Source organism: Crinia signifera, chromosome 2, assembly GCF_055691185.1.
Source record: "Crinia signifera chromosome 2, ASM5569118v1, whole genome shotgun sequence".
Classification (NCBI taxonomy): Eukaryota; Metazoa; Chordata; class Amphibia; order Anura; family Myobatrachidae; genus Crinia; species Crinia signifera.
Window position 1 is genome coordinate 283,302,323 of NC_139218.1, and position 18,668 is coordinate 283,320,990.

Genomic DNA, 18,668 nt, shown 5'->3' on the forward strand with positions numbered 1-18,668 from the left:
CATCTGCACATTCATTTAAATAAATCCCAACCCACAGCCCCACAGGTTTACATACATGGGACTGGCCGGTGGTGGCAAGCAGCAGAAGGACCCATTAGGTAGAAGCAGTGCTAATTTTCAGCAGGAACTCAATTCCGAAACCTCTAAATAAATATGACATTATCAGGAACTGGGTTCCTGAACCTGTTCTGGGCCAAAATGTACTTTCCATAGGATAAATTTTATTTGAAATTTACCTGTGAGTGCCTTTGGTTCTAAATATAATATATATACACCTCTCTCTCTATATTTATTTAATCGATCCACCCCAGTCCCGGAGTTCCTGGACCTATTTTTCCAGAAAAATAGTACTAGGTGGAAGACAATCCATGTGGCAGTCAGGTTGTGCAGCGTGAACTCAAACCACATCACGCTACACAGTCATGGGCAGGAGCAGCCAGGCAGCGTGGAAGTGAGTGGTTAGACCCTGTCTGCCACTTAATAACATATGCAAATATTAGGATTGAAATCCCGGGGAATGGTCACCCTGGTTGACACTTGTCACATTGTGTTTATTGTGTATATTTCATTTATTGTAGTTGTTGGTTTTACCATGATCAGTAAAATAGGATTATCACATAAAATTCTGCACCTTCGACTGTGTACAGCACTAGTCTCCTTGAGTGGTCACTCAACTATTACTTATATATGACCATATTATCTACATAATTGTGTACAAGATATTTATACTTTGAATAAATTAAGACATTTTGGTACTCTTTACTTAGTTGGGCGCCCGTCGCGGGCATCGCGGGTACATTTATGTCTGGCCGCGACGCGACCGACGCGATGCCCGCGATTTCCCATTGAAACCCATGTTAAACATGGAAATCATGTCGGTCGTGTCGCGGCCGGCCATAAATGTACCCGCGATGCCCGCGACGCGATGCTCCCGATTTGCCATAGGAATCAATGTTAAAAGGCCCGATGGACACGATTTTACTGGTTAATGCCTCAATGGACCCGATTTGGCCATAGGAATCAATGTTAAATGGGCCACAGAGCCCAAATAAGCACAATTAACCCTTAAATGTCCCCCCAAATTTTTAACGCCACCCCACGATCCACGCCAACCCGAAGCGTGGCGAGCGCAGCGAGCCCGTGAGGGGCGGCGGTACGCGTCCTCCGACCTTTTCATGCCCTACTATCCACTAGGGCGTGGAGTGAGAATAGAATAGTGTGGCGAGCCACCGAGCCCGAAGCGTGGCGAGCCCCGCGAGGGGACGCGGATACCTTCACAGTTATACGCGTCCCCTCGCGGGCTTCACAGGTGTCCGTGGCGACGCAGACACCTGTGAAGCCCGCGAGGGGACGCATCTACCTGTGAAGGTATCCGCGTGCGCTCGCCACGCTTCGGGCTCGGTGGCTCGCTGCGCTCGCCACACTATTCTATTCTCACTCCACGCCCTAGTGGATAGTAGGGCATGAAAAGGTCGGAGGACGCGTACCGCCGCCCCTCGCAGGCTCGCTGCGCTCGCCACGCTTCGGGTTGGCGTGGATCGTGGGGTGGCGTTAAAAATTGGGGGGGACATTTAAGGGTTAATTGTGCCTATTTGGGCTCTGTGGCCCATTTAACATTGATTCCTATGGCCAAATCGGGTCCATTGAGGCATTTAACAGTAAAATCGCGGTCAATCAGCCTTTTTAACATTGTTCCCTATGGGAAAATCGCGGTCATCGCGGCCATCCCGATTTACCCGCGATGACCGCAATTTTTACCCCCGACGCCCGCGATTTCAATCGCTGGCGCCCATCTAGGTAAAGAGTACCGACATTTTTTCCATTAGTCAAATAGCCGAAAATTACAGCAGCTTTTGTTGTTTAACTTTTTTAAAACAATATCATCTAACCTGTTCAACGACAACATGTCTTCTGATGTCTGCTCCTGAAACTCTTCCCGTCTCCTGCTCTTAGTAAGATAATGTGAGTTCTGTTCCTGAAATGTACTTTTCTCCACCGGGCCTCTTCCTGGAATGTGTTCTGTAATGCAGAGTACACAGCTGTAACTGTCCATATTCAAAGTATTTTTTAAATATTAATAAAAACTAGAAATGTATTAATTTACTGCTTTGCAATTATATTAATAACATACTTTTTGACAAAAAAAATGTTTTTTTTTCACTTCTATGTTTTAGACATTGGAGCACATAACCACTTCCTTTTTTATGGTACACAAACATTCTTAAAAAAAACACCACGTAGTTTGATTTAAATGCGTGAAACTATAAATCTTTTTTAAGTTGTTTTCCCTATAAGCTAATATATTAATGTTTTATACTAATCATGATCTGTACAAATCTATGGACAGGAGGTGGATGTAGAGACTGACAAAATGGTAATGGCACCTGTCCTCAAGCCCCAACATCAAGTGGGGAGGGTTGGGACTTTGGGACCAGGCCTAGTCTGCCAGCTATGATTGGCTCATGGGTAGAGCCACCCATGAGCCAATCATAGCTGGAACTCCATTCCTCCATGGCTGCTGCCTGCGGGTGCTCAGCTGGCCTGTTCTGATCTACACTGTCCACGACTATGTCTCAATGAAAAGCTGTGGGGGAGCGAAAAGGTGTATGTACACAATGGCATATATTCAATGCCGTGGGCGAGCGGTGACTGCGAGCAGGACTTTTTGCTCGCAGTCACCGCTCACCCTGTCAGTATTCAACTGACCCCCCTCATTCGCAAATTCCCCCTCGCTCCGTTTTTTGAGCGAGGGGGAATTTGCGAATGTGCCTCCAAAAGCTGCGAGAGCCGAGGCTAATTACAGCGAGTTTGCTGCACTAGCCGCGGCTCTCGCAGTTTTGGGGAATCCTCGCAGTTCTGTGACTGCGAGGATTCCCCCGGAACGTTGCATAGTGCGAGCGGCCGGCGCGGGGGTTAAACTGCGAGGATCACTGGTTTTCTGTGATCCTCGCAGTTTAACCCCCTCGCAGGCCGCTCGCACCGGCATTGAATACTGCACAATGCGTCCGAAGAGTATTTACAGCGCTTCCCTTTTTCCACATTTTGTTATATTACAGCCTTATTCCAAATAGGAATAAATAATTTTTTTCACATCACAATTCTACACATAATAACCCATAATGACAACATAAAAAAAGTTTTTGGGGAGATTTTTGCAAATTTATAAAAAAAATTAAATAAGAAATAACATGTGCATAAGTATTCACAGCCTTTGATCAATACTTTGTTGATGCTCCTTTGGCAGCAATTACAGCCTCAAGCTTGGCACACCTGTCTTTTGGGCAGTTTCACCCATTTCTCTTTGTAGCACCTCTCAAACTCCATCAGGCTGGATGGGAGCGTCGGTGCGCCGCCATTTTCAGATCTCTCCAGAGATGTTCAATCAGATTTGTCAATCAGAAGTCTGGGCTCTGACTGAGCCACTAAAGGACATTCACAGAGTTAGCTCTGTGCTTAGGGTCATTGTCCTGCTAAGAGGTGAACCTTCGCCACTGTATGAGGTGAAGAGTGCTGCATTCATCTTTCCCCCTATCCTGGCTAGTCTTCCAGCTCCTGCTGCTTAAAAAAAACATACCCCACAGTATGATGCTGCCATCACCATTCTTCCCTGTAGGGATGGTATTGGCCTGGTGATGAGTGGTGCCTGGTTTCCTTCAACCATGATGCTTGGCAAAAAGTTCAATCTTTGTCTTATCAGACCAGAGACTTTTGTTTCTCATGGTCTGAGAGTCCTTCAGGTGCATTTTGGTAAACTCCAGGCTGACTGCCATGTGCTTTTTACTAAGGAGTGGCTTCCATCTGGCCACTCTACCATACAGGCCTGAATGGTAGATTGCTGTAGAGATGGTTGTCCTTCTGGAAGGTTCTCCTCTCTCCCCAGAGGAATGCTGTAGCTCTGACAGAGTAACCATTGGGTTCTTGGTCACCTCCATGACTAGTGCCCTTCTCCCCCAATCGATCATTGTACACAGCCAGTCAGTTATAGAAAAGTCCTGGTGGTTCTGAACTTCTAGAAACAAGAAGATTAATCCGCACAGTCTTCTATGTTGTCAGATGACCCTATCAATTTTATTACCATTAATTTAGGTTTCACTGTGTAGGGAGGTGCAGTCCCAGGAATTAGTATAATTGTACAGACAAAAAAGAAAAAAAGAATTCCTACAAGGGGCACACTTGGACTGACATTTTTTTGCTTATTCAGCGTCATAGTTTTATATTTTAATAGAGAGTCCCTTCAGAGTGTTCTGAACTTCTTCAATTTAAAGATGATGGAGGCCATTGTGCTCACTGGGGCCTTCAAAGCAGCAGATATTATTCTGTACCCTTCCCCAGATGTGTGCCTGGAGACAATCCTGCCTACATACAGTTCCCTTGACTTTTTGGTTGGTTTGTGCTCTGACATGCATCATCAACTGTGGGTCCTTATGTAGACAGATGTGTGCCTTTCCAAGTCATGCCTAATCAATTCAATTTACCACAGGTGGACTCCAATTAAGCTGTAGGAACATCTTAAGGATGATCAGTAGAAACAGGATGTACCTGAGCTAAATTTTGAGCTTCATGGCAAAGGCTGTCAATACTTAAGTGATTCCTTAGTTAGTTATTTTTAATAAATCTCCAAAAAACTGTTTTAACTTGGTCATTATGGGGTACTGTGTGTAGAATTTTGAGGGTAAAATTTGATTTGTTCCATTTTGGAATAAAACTGTAACATAACAAAATGTGGGAAAAATGAAGTGCTGTGAATACTTTCCAGATGCACTGTATGTACAGGACAGTGTGCGGTGTGTGTCTATGGGACTATGTGTGTGGGTGTGTTTATAGTAGTTAAGAGGGTCCTGCCAAGTTCGTTAGCCCTAGGTCCCATCATTTTTGATGGCACCCCTGTGTGTCCTATCAGGAACTATGCCCCTGACCACAAAGTTTTGAATCCTCTAGATGAGAGTCTGTATAACTGTTTTTTTGTTTTTTTTTTGTTTTGTTTTTTTCCAGCACTGCAAATTAAGTGGGGGAAGCATTAATTATCAGGCAGCACTGAGACTGAAGATAGTTTTGTTCTATATGGGGGAAACTAGGCAAAAAGGGAAGGGGATGTTCTATCACATAGCAGAAACCCCTCTAAGCTGCAAATAAATCAGGAACATATGGGCCTGCAATCCCTGAAAAACCTGAGAATCAGATTATTCAGAGGCAGACACTAAAGTACAGCTGCTAAGTCTTTACATGAAATGATGCTAATGACGCATGAGGCACCTTAAAAGAAGCCAACAGTGGATGTCGTTTTACTTCTCAGCTGCTTCGCTCATGTATACCGCACAGGATCATCTGCATGAACATCAGATGTTTGTGTAACCCTCAGGTTACTCAGGATGTCCCACCATATCACAAGGCCAGTGAGGTTTTTGGATCATCCAGAAGATGTTCCCATTTTCTAAAACTCTCCCTGCACCAGCGGCATGTCAATCATGCTGTGTATTTTGACACATGGCAAGTGACATAACATTCCCAGGTCCACACATGAGCAGCGCGGCTCCTGCGCACATCCACAACCATCTGAAAAAATAGTCTGAATCGGCCGCTCAGTACTGAGCTTAATAAAAGGATGTACACAGCATCCACATAGGATGTAGCATTAGTGCAATACACAGTAGCATTAACTCCCCAGCACTGCAGGTGTTAAAGGAAACCACGTTCACATACACACGCTGTCTGGTTACAGAGTAATGGCCATTTCCATATTGGTGCTGTACGCACATCTGAGGTAAAATTGACAAAGAAAAACTAGTTCTGAAGGTATGATATGTTGTACGTCACTTCTCCACCGCAGCTCTGTGTATCTCCAGGGAAATGTCGCACATTAGGTCATGTCCCTTTGTATATTTTTACTTTGTTGCTGAGTGACTTCACTATTTAGTTCCTTACAAGGGTTCTTATCTTTGCCAGCTGCCGTCTCTGGGAGCATTAGCATGTACTGAACAATATAAATCATGAGCAGAAATACAACTCCAAGCACGGCACAAAAATTTTATCTGCCAGTGCCAGCTATGCCACCAAAACAATGAGGCTTCTGTAACTACTGTAAGACACCTGACAATAATATATTAATTCTCCTGGGTAAGATGAATGAGCACCAATAATAGAATGATCTTAAGTTTCTATATTTTGTGAGATTTTTCTTTCCAACGTGTGTATGATCTGTAAGTATGAAGGGTGGCCAGTACTTGGAACTAGCAATCTGACAACAAGGAATATGTTCAAAATGGAAACACCAGAATGGTGCCAGCAAGAACAGAATGACAATGGTAAGGCTGCAGGTTTAGGGTTACATACCATGCCAACATGGCGCCTGTTGACATGCTGTTGTCACCATTATGAACACTTTCTTCTGTGGTGATGAAATGCCACAGGTCCTTGTTCCTCAGTTGTCCTTTGCTTCAGTTTAGCAATCATCCCTTTAGGCCCTTTTGCATCTAAACTGGGCATATCTAAGAGCATGTAAAAGTGGGTGGAGCTTTGTGTTTGTGACCTTATTGCACATTTTATACCACACAGTGTCCCTGGTTTACATTATACGCCAATGTAGACTGGCAGGTCTTTAATGTCACCATCCACCTCTGTCTGTCACCACACTGCATAGGGCCGGGAACATTTGGGGCATAACCATCTCTCCATTCCAATAGCAGCAACCAGTGGCATAAGAAGAGTTACATATGTCTCCTCATACACTAAATGCTGCAGTTGCCCATAATGCCCCTCTTTGGTGTCCCAGGTCCTGTGCTATTCAGCCTCCATCCTTTTCAAACTGAGTATTTTGATATTTAACACTTGTATATCAGTCAGCGACTGAATCAGGGTACACACCTAAAGATGTGTCTATCTATTCTGCCTGGTAGGTACAAAAATCTGATAATGTATGGGACCAGATACTGATTAATGCAGGGCTGGGCAATTGCGGCCCTCAAGATGTTGATGAACTACACATCCCAGGATGCTTTGCATTAGTTTTGCTATGTGGCCATGCTGAAACTGATGCAAGGCATGCTGGTATGTGTAGTTCATCAACATCTGGAGGGCCGCAATTGCCCAGCCCTGGGTTAATGGATAAGAATGATTTACAAAAACATAGAGGACTGCTCCAGTCTGCACAAAATTATTTACAAAAACATAGAGGACTGCACCAGTCTAGACAGACTGCACAAAGACTGCACCAGTCTTTGATTTTTTGTACAGAAGACTTTCCTATCTCCACTTAAATTAATATTTCCCCAGGATATCTGATCAGTGGCTCTTTTAATAAGGGAGGTGCCACCCACTACTTAGTAATTGACAAATTTACAACAAAAAAGGGTAATGCCCCTTTCAGACCGCACTTTTTTACCGTTTTAAAACGGTAATTTGTGCAGTCTGAAAGGTGCAAAGTGAAGTTACCGGTTCTATTGAACTGGTATTTCTAAACGGTAATAGAGCAGGGTCCTACCCGTTTCAAACCCGTTTTTTTTTATCCACTGTTTTCTATGGGTTAAAACGCATTCAGTGTGGAGAAGGAACAAAAACTTCATTGAAATACCGTTTAAAAACATGCGCTGTGAAAGGGGTTTTAGCTGGCAGACCCATTTTTAAAATACCTGGTCAAAGCCAGTTTTGTGGTCTGAAAACAGCATAAGTATTCACACGAGGGCACTGAAAGTCAAAAAATAATTCATAAAATATAACTTTTAATGATGTATAATAAAATGGTGAAATATTAAAATACAGTATAGTAAATAAAGATAGAAAAACAAAAATGTAAGTATTAAAATATCAATGGCTGCTGCTGGTTAATGTTTGTAGTTTGCATGGATAAGTTGTCCCTGTATGTCTCTAGTGTTGCAGGGATAAATTGTCCCTGTATGTCTATAGTAAAGGGATAGTTTCTACAGTATGTGTCTTCTGCTGGCTTAAATAAGCTAGCAGAAGACACATAGAAACTATCCCTTTACCATCCATATGCAATAGGCTCACTATGGAATGATTTTCCCAGGGACAGGCTTATCAAAGCTGGCACGGACCCTCCCTGAAAACTCCTGGGCATGCCAGCGTTTTTTCTGAAAACAGCAGTTGTACACCCCCAAACCGCAACTTCCTGACGGTCAAATTGCAAAAGGGTTGCAGTTGGATATTTTAGCTATTTTGGCTTGTGCATGCGTGCTACAATCAATACACTCGCACAGTCATTCGATAATTGATAGGATAAACTCTGAATCGAGCCCTTAACCATTTTGTCTGAATGACCATTGTCTCTTTTCCAGTGTTTGGGATCAAATGTTTGATTCTCATATGCTCCCATACGTTACCAGAATTTTGTTCCCACTAGATACATTGGACAGATACATTTTTAGGTGTGTTCCCAGAGTGTGTATTTCTATAACAGAAGATAGTAATTGAGTTGTATTACCAATCATGGAGCACATATGTGGTGCACCGATACGGTGTCCATGTTGACATTCGACAAAAAAACTAATTTGACCTTTTGACTGTCTACCTTTCCCATGTTGACCTAACGACCCTGTCAACCTAAGCCTATGTCAACCTTCAGTGGTTAACCCAATGCATGTCGAACTTCCTGTGGTCGACCCAATGACCCATACCCTTGCAGACCAATGAGATAAACTGCCAACCAACCATTGCCTGACTGCCCTTATCATGGCAGTTAGAAGTTGATTGGCCGGTACTTTATCCCTTGTGAAGACTTAGCACATATCTCTGTAAAAGAGAAAATAGTATTTACAAAATTGGTGTGTGATAATTCATGAAGTAGTGTACAATCATAATATAAGAAATATAAAATATTGTAAAAATAAAGCCATTTCCCTGTGCTGATCCATGTTGTGCATTAAACTATATCCTCATCGTCAAAAAAAAAAAACTACAACTCAAAAAACGAATGAAATTGTGCTGTGTAGCCCCAGTAAGAAGCAAGCGATACTGGAGAATGCAATTCAGTTTCTATTCCTAGCCTGCACATACGGTCCTCACAGTAACTACTAGTGGTCACATTATATGCTCCTGTAGTGATGGAACTTTTCATGTATTATAATCACAAAGAAAGGTGATGTATCAGCACTCTGCAGCATTCCAGCAACACTGAGCTTCAGCAAAAGCTGAATGCACCACTTGTTAACTCGTCTGACCTGGCTTGATGGATTTTCATGTATTTAGGTTTCAGAAGCCAGCAGCGACAATGACACTGAGGCCAAAAACCAATATGAACGATCTCCCGTCCTCTGATAAAGCGGTCAGAAGGGAGCGATGACGTCTTTAGGGTACATGCTATGATTAGTAACATAACTTAGCCTTGCTAATTTTAGCACACGGCCATACAACATCACTATCCAACCAGGCATTTTTCCAGGGGAAGCTGGGACTGTGTGTAGTTTGGTCAGGTGCAGAATAGGGAAGGAAGAGGTTAATAAAATAGTACAGATTTAAAGGACTTCTATAAAAACCACAAAGTTCAGTCGTTTGGGCACAGGTGTGGAGTGCCTGTGGAGTAGCTGAATCTTACCATTGGCTGCTTTTCTCTTTGTATGAAGAGCGGTGCTGGAAAGCAAATGGGTCTTCGTAAAAGTGCTGCCGCATGAAGAGCTTTCTTCATCGTGACTGTCTAGCAGGGAATTGCTGTACACAACCAGTGGGTTCCATTCTTTTCCTTTATGAAGCAGCATCTGCTCATTAGCAAATCTCTGTAGGTATCCATATCTGCGGGATAAGAAAGCATCAGTATGCTACATAAGTGCCCAGTCTATGTAGCTGGTTAACTACAATAATTGTTATTGTTAATTAGGTTTCCAGGTGGCTAAAGGTGGCTGAGTCAGTAGCCAGCAATACATTATTCATTAGAGGTTCCAGGTGCCCTAGGCTAATACACATGTAGCTCCCCTTGTAATGCTGCTAAACACACGTGTATGGGCACGCTCAGGGACACGCCAGTCCTACTCCGCATGTGCGTGAAATGAAGGTTATACAACTGGCATGTAGCATCTAATGCTTGTGGCGTGGGAAGGAGACTTTGGCTTTAGGCTGCACAGCTGGCACTGTAGCACACTGCACATAAAGTAATGGTTCCATCAGTAATGTAGGGTACACACCAGGACGACCACCGTCGTTCACGACCGATAGACGACCATGGAACGATTTCCCTTGGACTTCCCGGGAGCTCCCAGGCAGTCCCCAGCAAACGATTAGCAAAAATTGTGGGTTTTTTTGCGGAACGATCTAGATCCGATCCCGATGTGCCCGCGATGGTCGTTAAGACGGTCGGATCGCTGGTTTTTGTTTTTTTTGCAAGAACACATGCGACCGTCGTCAGATGGGCCTTTGAAATTGTAATGAAGGGGCTGGACTAGCAGAGGGGGAGGACTAGCAGAGGGGGATAGGAATAGCAGCAGCCATTTTAAACCAGTGTATTTCTGCTTTGTTACTAGTGAGGCTTGGTTTATACCTGCTGGACATAGCTATTTACACATTACTTTGTTTTGCCTGCCATTACAAAGTGTCTTTTAACCCTGCACTATGGAGAATGCAGTGATGGGTAGTCACCAGCAACAGTACCTGCTCTATTATGCAGTTTTGAAGCTCAGGCGTCAGAGAGCCCAGCGCAGGAGAGAAAGATCATGCTGGACAAAGCAGTGGCTACTTCAGCGTCAGACTCGTTCGCACATGCCACTGCTCAGGGACATCAGGGAGAATAACCCAGACGATTTTCGTAACTTCTTGAGGATGGATGATGCCACATTCCAGGAATTGCTGCGTCTGGTGACTCCCCACATCGAGAAGCAGGATACCAAGTATCGCATGGCTATCCCTGCTGAGGAACGGCTGGTGGTGACCCTGAGGTTTCTGGCGACAGGACGGTCTCTTGCTGACCTAAAGTTTGGATCCCTCATCTCCCCGCAAGCTTTGGGCCTCATCATCCCGGAGACCTGCAAAGCCATTGTGAAGGTGCTGCAGTACCAGTATTGCAAGGTAAGGATGAAATATACACTGTACACTTTATTGTGCAAACAAAATATTTTTATTTATAATTTAGGCCTAGGACAGAAACAGGTTTTTTAGGCCTTTCATGGTTAAAACATGTAAAATAGTAAATAGATTGTGTCAACACAAATATATTATAATACCATATATAAAAGATATTGTACAAAAACACACACTATATATAAAGATTTAAGTATGTATGACCCAGTTTAAACTTTCCCAATAAGTACGGGCTACTGTGTGGCAGAGGATGTCTGCCGCAGATAAGTAAAGGCTGCGGCCCACATGGCGCATGGCGCAGATGCAATGGTCCCGGCCCCATTGATGTGCGCCATACGCCATGTGAGCAGTGGCCATCACATACCTGCAGCTGAGACCATGTCTGCCGCACAGTACCCCATACTATTGGCAAAGAAAAAAGGGCAATAAATGGAGTTTGCTATCCAGATTGAGGAGAATCCTGTTCTCCCTCTGGTAATGCAGGTACAGGTAGCAGCATATAAATAAACAAAAAAAACACACTCTGGTAACTTCTGGAACATGCCCTTACAACAGTAGGGATAAGGTACTGTGCGGCAGAGGATGTCTGCTGCAGATATGTAAAGGCTGCGGCCCACATGGCGCATGGCGCAGATGCAATGGTCCCGGCCCCATTGATGTGCGCCATACGCCATGTGAGCAGTGGCCATCACATACCTGCAGCTGAGACCATGTCTGCCGCACAGTACCCCATACTATTGGCAAAGAAAAAAGGGCAATAAATGGAGTTTGCTATCCAGATTGAGGAGAATCCTGTTCTCCCTCTGGTAATGCAGGTACAGGTAGCAGCATATAAATAAACAAAAATACACACTGTGGCCCTTGTGTGGCAGAGGATGTCTGCTGCAGATATGTAAAGGCTGCGGCCCACATGGCGCATGGCGCAGATGCAATGGTCCCGGCCCCATTGATGTGCGCCATACGCCATGTGAGCAGTGGCCATCACATACCTGCAGCTGAGACCATGTCGATGGTAAATGATAAAGTAGCCTATTTTTTAAGACAGATCCTCAAAAACAGGACACTCTGGATCTTCTATCAGTAAAGAACTGTAGAATTGACGGTACTGGGGGGGTTGAGAAGGCTGTGTAGGTGTTGACTGGGTATGTGTTGGAATTGTGCTCGACTGGCCTGCTACGGTGGCAGGCGGAGTAGGCACTGGTGATTCTAATGACAGTGGTGTGTCTGGTGCACTACCAATGCCAACTATTTTAGTGCCACTGTTGAGATACCCTAAACTGCCATTATACACCAACTCCATGCATAACTTTTCAAAAGTAAGTTGCTGGTTAGGAGCCATGTTGCGAACACACTCTGCCACATAAGTGAAGTAGTTGTCATGTTTGTCCGGGTTTCTTTGCAGGACTTGATGTGCCCGCATCATAAATTCTTCATGTGCCGCTGCTTCTCCTTTTTTTCCTTTGCCACGCATTTTTTTGGCACGGGGGAGTGGTGGAGTGGGTTCCAGGGTGGGTGGCGGAGTGCGTGCCGGAGTAGGAACTTCGTTCGATGTGCATGCATTCTCAGATAGGACAGATAGGTCTGGGGTTGCAGGTGGGTAGTCACCAAGCTGTAAAAAAATTGAACATGTTTACTAATCAATTCTATTTACTTCTAATTTCAGTTCCCTACCAGCGTGAATGAATGGAAAGTCATCGCAGAGGAGTTTGAACAGCGATGGAACTTCCCAAATTGCGGTGGAGCCATTGATGGCAAACATGTCCGCATAGCCCAGCCTATCAATAGTGGTTCCTACTATTTTAATTACAAGGGCTATTTTAGCATTGTACTAATGGCTGTTGTTAATGCGAACTATGAGTTTATCTTCCTGGATGTAGGAAGGAATGGCCGTGCATCGGATGGTGGCACTTTCAAGGACACAAAGTTCTACGAAAGGCTCATAGCGAACACCCTTCACTTGCCGTCTGTCCAGGAAACTAAACAGGGGCTTAACTTTGTTTTTGTGGCTGACGAGGCTTTTGGCCTGCACGAGCATGTCATGAAGCCATATGCGCAAAGGGGGTTGAACCATGACAAAAGGATCTTTAACTACAGGCTATCCAGGGCACGGCGTGTTGTGGAAAATGCTTTTGGCATCCTGGCAAGCCGGTTTCGCATTTTCCACACTGCCATTAACCTGAGGGTGGACAAAATTGACTGGGTTGTCACGGCGTGCTGTGTCCTGCACAATTTGCTCCGCAGAAAAGCCACACAGCAAAGGGCTACAGGCACAGCACTCCAAGAAGACCAAGAACTGCCAGAGGAGGTAGTGCAGATATCCTCCTTGCAAACCCCAACACAACACTACACAGGGAGTGCACGAGCCAAACAGGTGAGGGAAGAGTACATGGCCTACTTTAATGGGGAGGGGGCTGTGGATTGGCAGGAGGAATCAATTAGATAGCCAAAAAAATAGACTCACCGATGCAGACTGCGAATTCTCCTCCTCCTCCTGCGCCGTGACTTCTTGGTTTTCATGTTCTACCATAAGGACTACTCCTGTCCTCATCGACTCCTGGCTGAGGGTGAATGTCAACCGGTCATAGTACCAGAGCGATGTTTGATACATCTCGTCGACTCCAGCACCAGACTTCTTTGCAGCCTCCACCTTCTTGTGTTCCTTTAAGAACACCGTGCGCAGATTCTGGATGCGTTTCCTCACCCATTCAACATTGGCCTCTGGGTGAAATGGAAGACTGTAGCGTGCCAAGTCCTCCAAGGCTTGGTTTCTTTTCATTTTGTTTGAATACTCCTTGGATTTTGTTCGCCACAGGCATTCGTGTGAACGATATTTTTCAATAAACCCTTCAAGAAACTCTTGTTCCTTTGCGTTGGACATTGGGACTGTAAAAAGATAAAACCATTTTAGTTGTTATAGTTATACCCATGTTTTGTTTCATATTTAAATTTTTATAGTTATAGTTACCAGTTTACCTAGTTCTTATGTTTTAAGTATTTAAAATGTTAATAAACTTTTATGAAAACCACTATACATTTTATTGTGCAGATTGCTATTCACACACACAGGTGAATGGGGCCTAGCAGAGAGGAGTGCATGGAATACTGCAATGGTGGACAATGGTTTATGTATATATATCTATATATACACAAACACACACACACACAGGTGAATGGGGCCTAGCAGAGAGGAGTGCATGGAATACTGCAATGGTGGACAATGGTTTATGTATATAAATCTATATATACACAAACACACACACACACAGGTGAATGGGGCCTAGCAGAGAGGAGTGCATGGAATACTGCAATGGTGGACAATGGTTTATGTATATATATCTATATATACACAAACACACACACACACAGGTGAATGGGGCCTAGCAGAGAGGAGTGCATGGAATACTGCAATGGTGGACAATGGTTTATGTATATATATCTATATATACACAAACACACACACACACACAGGTGAATGGGGCCTAGCAGAGAGGAGTGCATGGAATACTGCAATGGTGGACAATGGTTTATGTATATATATCTATATATACACAAACACACACACACACAGGTGAATGGGGCCTAGCAGAGAGGAGTGCATGGAATACTGCAATGGTGGACAATGGTTTATGTATATATATATATCTATATATACACAAACACACACACACACAGGTGAATGGGGCCTAGCAGAGAGGAGTGCATGGAATACTGCAATGGTGGACAATGGTTTATGTATATATATCTATATATACACAAACACACACACACACAGGTGAATGGGGCCTAGCAGAGAGGAGTGCATGGAATACTGCAATGGTGGACAATGGTTTATGTATATATATCTATATATACACAAACACACACACACACACAGGTGAATGGGGCCTAGCAGAGAGGAGTGCATGGAATACTGCAATGGTGGACAATGGTTTATGTATATATATATCTATATATACACAAACACACACACACACAGGTGAATGGGGCCTAGCAGAGAGGAGTGCTTGGAATACTGCAATGGTGGACATTGGTTATATGTATACACACACACATGGGGCCCACCCAAAAAAAACAGTGACATGGTCGGGTGCACGGTTGCCAAACCAGTGCTTTATACACACTATATACATTGGTGGCATCAGTGGGCATGCATAGAAGAGCATTGGGAGTGCAAACATACCAGGTTGTTGTTCTGGGAGATGAGACAAGAAGGAGAGTCCAACTGCTGCGCCAGCGCTGTTTGCTATGTGGAAAAACATGGCGCCGGGGGAGTGTTTAGGAAATGCCACTCAAATAGGCTGGATCAAACGACGGACGCACCGACGGACGGACGACGGAGGCGGCAAAAAACACTCACGATCTGCATACGATTGACGGTCGGTCGGCCTGGGATTGACGGATCCTACCTGCAGCACGTAGGACCAAAGATGCGACCAAACGAGCGGCGTGAACGCGCATTGGATCGGAATCGGATCAAATAAATGTCAAAAACACACGATAGTACATACAATCTGCATACAACCGGTCGGAATTGGATCTAAATTGACAGAATCGGGCCCTAGTCGTCCTGGTGTGTACCCAGCATAAGTGACACTGGCACAGCCATAAGGCAGTCACCTTAAGAACTTTACCCCTCACAGTACATCAGGACGAGTGATAGCTAACAAGCATGGAATAAATTATGCCTAAATTGAAATAAATTAGTCCTGGCACCCTAGGTTGCAGTCTTATTAGCCTATTGGTTAAACAGACACTATTATTAAGTGCTTACAATGAGAAACATGGGCATGTGCGATTATTCTCCCATCAACATGCAATTATTACAATTATTCAGAATTAGGTCATCTGCTTCTGCTTAGAGAAATTTCTGCTTTAAATCCTGCTGCAAAATCACAGAAAAGTGAATACATTTTGCCGTGCCACGGAGTTTGCAGCTGAGCCACGCTATGCAACTTTTTTTTTTTTAAATGTGTCTCAATCTGCTACTTTATACCAATACCTACGTACTTAAGGCTAGCTTTAGAGATGTATGCCAAACCAATGATTTGCGTAAGTCTTGATGTTGCGTGATATATGCAGGATCTGTACTGCTTGCAGCCTGGGAACCTGCCGGTGATGGCCAGCATTCCAGAAAATGGTGGGATGTTCCAGGTTTCTGGATGTGCAGAGGCCAATGGCTGCATCCAACAGTCTGAGGGTTATTCAGATGACTGATAGTCACACAGATGATCAAGAGCTGCATTATTGGATGCACAAGCAGATCACAGAAGATGGCAAGAGGAATCTATTGCCTCATGCAGTATTAGCATATTTTAGCACAGTAACTGCATAAAAAAACAACAACCGCTGCTTCAACAGGAGTCCTTCCAGTTTTCATCTGACGAAGTCTGGCTACCTGTGCTCAAGTAGGATAGACAGGTACTCAGTTTATATAAGATTCCTTCCTCTATTTATCAGTCTCTAGTTTCTGCTGCTTACACTCGTAGCTTAGTACCACACAGACAGTGTAGCATAGCACTCTGCTGGCAACATGCTGACAAATAGAAAAAGCAGGGAAATGTACAGTATATCCATTTTAAACGCCATAGGCCTAATGCAGAGTTGTATGTGAATTAGGGGTATGCGCTTCTGCATTGCATTTGCTGACAAAAATCATCTCTAATACTGTCTGCCTGTATGCAGATGATGTCCCCTATATGCTTGGATCACTACCAGTCATCACCCATACTGCACACTTGCACCTCCCCGTAAATATGTAGAATATTACTCAGTCTGCCAACATTCCCTCACTGACCTTTCTACGTGAGACTGCTCCATCACTCTCCAGGTGTAACTGTAGATGGCACTGAAATGTACTTTCAATAATAGTCTTGCAGTGGTTCACGCCCTATTGCAACGATGTTTATACCAATATTCCAGTGATTCAATTATTATATTACATTGTATGCAAACAGAATCATGCACATTGTTTTATGCAGGTACGTATGATGTGAATCCAAACCAACTTACACCAGTCTCTTGTCAGCTCTGAGAAGTTTGTTGGAGAACTCGCTGATCAGGATGAGGAATGGCAGGTTGGGTGGGGGGAGACTGGCCTCAGCTGCTGGCTCTCTGAAGGCAAACTCAATGCCTTGCCTTATGAAATATAGAAGCAGAAGGATAAAAAAAAATCAGTATATACTATATGCATAAACAGTTTAGGGGATAATGGACCCATTTATGTTTTACTCATCTATGTTGACAAAGAAAAACAAAGCGAAAGTGTAATGTTTATTATATAAAAAGCATGTAGCAGCTGATGTGTAAACTGTAAGCCTCATGTTCCTTAGTGATAGTGTGATCTAGAGTATGCAGGACGTGCCAATAAAACAGTTGCAAGGGCACACGGTTAGGCCCCCCCACATGTGGACAGGCTACACTGCCCAGGCCTAAAGTGCCTGAGATGCAGCTGTGGCACCTTGCCCCATGTTTAATCATTATCCAATCACATTGTGTATACTGCCAGCAGGGCCAACATGAAATGTTATAGGCCTTTAATGGAAATGCGTAGTGACCAGGTGATAGGCGTATCCCAACCTCATCGTGCAGATCGTCCCCGTGCTTTATAGTAGCAAATCTCAATGGTATGTGGCCACTAAACATTGGCAGCATGCAATGACTCATTGTCTGGCCCCTGTGTACCTAGTGCCATATGGCTTGGTGCAGCTTGCACAATGAGTACTTTATCCTTAATTTATTTGCATCACAATTGCAAACAAAGCTGTGCTAGATTGGTACTTCGGATCACAAGAAATGGTATACAAATAGGTATATTCAATGCCGGGGTGAAGGTGTGACAGCGAGCAGCGCTGCCTGCTCACTGTCACAGCTCAACCTGTCAGTATTCAACTGACCCCCCTACAGCCGCAGAAACAGCGAGACTCGCGGCTAAATGCAGCGGGCTCCCTGCATTAGCCACGAGCCTCGCTGTTTGGGGGAATGCTCGCTGTCCTTTGACAGCGAGCATTCCCCCGGAACGTAGAATAGGGTGAGCGGCCGGCGAGGGGGTTAAACAGCGATCGCTTGATTTCTGCGATCCCTGCCGTTTAACCCCCTTGCCGGCCGCATTGAATACGGGCCAATGTTTATAAAGTCACAGATTAAGCATAAAGATATGTGGCGGTAGACATGACGGAACTCTAGGCCTGATTCAGAATTCAATGCAATGTCCAATTTGAACACAGTGGAGCAATACAAAGCCTAGTGAACAGGTCTCTTCAGGGCAATATGATCTCAGCCCTTAATGACAATGAAACATCTAGATACTAGACAAGTGATCAGGAGATGCTGGATGTTCTGCTGCCTGGATATTCTCCAGGAACATTCAGCATAAATGATCAGCTGAATCAATTACAGCAGAGGTGAAAGCATGTGCACCTGTCACCAGCCAGTGACCATTGTGTGCAGATTTCTAATCTATGCATTGGGGGATTGTAGAATGGTATGCAGTCCTATAACTAAGCCTATTGAATAAGGGAGCCTGAACTTCATCAGCGACCTTTTAAATCTGGTCCTGTCCAAGGTCAACTTCATCTAAGACAACTTGTTGGAAAATTGAAGCATTTGGAAAAGCAAAACCTGACAAACAAAGAAGGGCATATAAAATCCACATA

The 18,668-nt window shown here is 44.2% G+C and overlaps 2 protein-coding genes across 5 annotated transcripts in view; both read right to left on the reverse strand.

The window, feature by feature from the left end:
* The window catches only part of LOC146057470 (cohesin subunit SA-2-like), a 126,004-nt gene that overhangs the window by 7,576 nt on the left and 99,760 nt on the right, over positions 1-18,668 (reverse strand). For all 4 annotated transcript variants that reach the window (XM_083168738.1, XM_083168736.1, XM_083168735.1 and 1 more), the window contains 3 exons: positions 17,026-17,151; positions 9,545-9,738; positions 1,890-2,019 (listed from right to left, as the gene is read on the reverse strand). In XM_083168738.1, the coding sequence (XP_083024864.1) occupies positions 1,890-2,019; positions 9,545-9,738; positions 17,026-17,151 (450 nt within the window). The remainder of the gene's footprint in view (positions 1-1,889; positions 2,020-9,544; positions 9,739-17,025; positions 17,152-18,668) is intronic.
* On the reverse strand, positions 11,878-17,010 carry LOC146057473 (uncharacterized). Its single transcript, XM_083168740.1, has 2 exons — positions 13,478-17,010; positions 11,878-12,625 (listed from the first exon to the last, which is right to left on the reverse strand). Exons 1-2 carry the CDS (start codon positions 13,892-13,894, stop codon positions 12,053-12,055), a joined length of 990 nt encoding a protein of 329 aa, XP_083024866.1. The 5' UTR covers positions 13,895-17,010; the 3' UTR covers positions 11,878-12,052.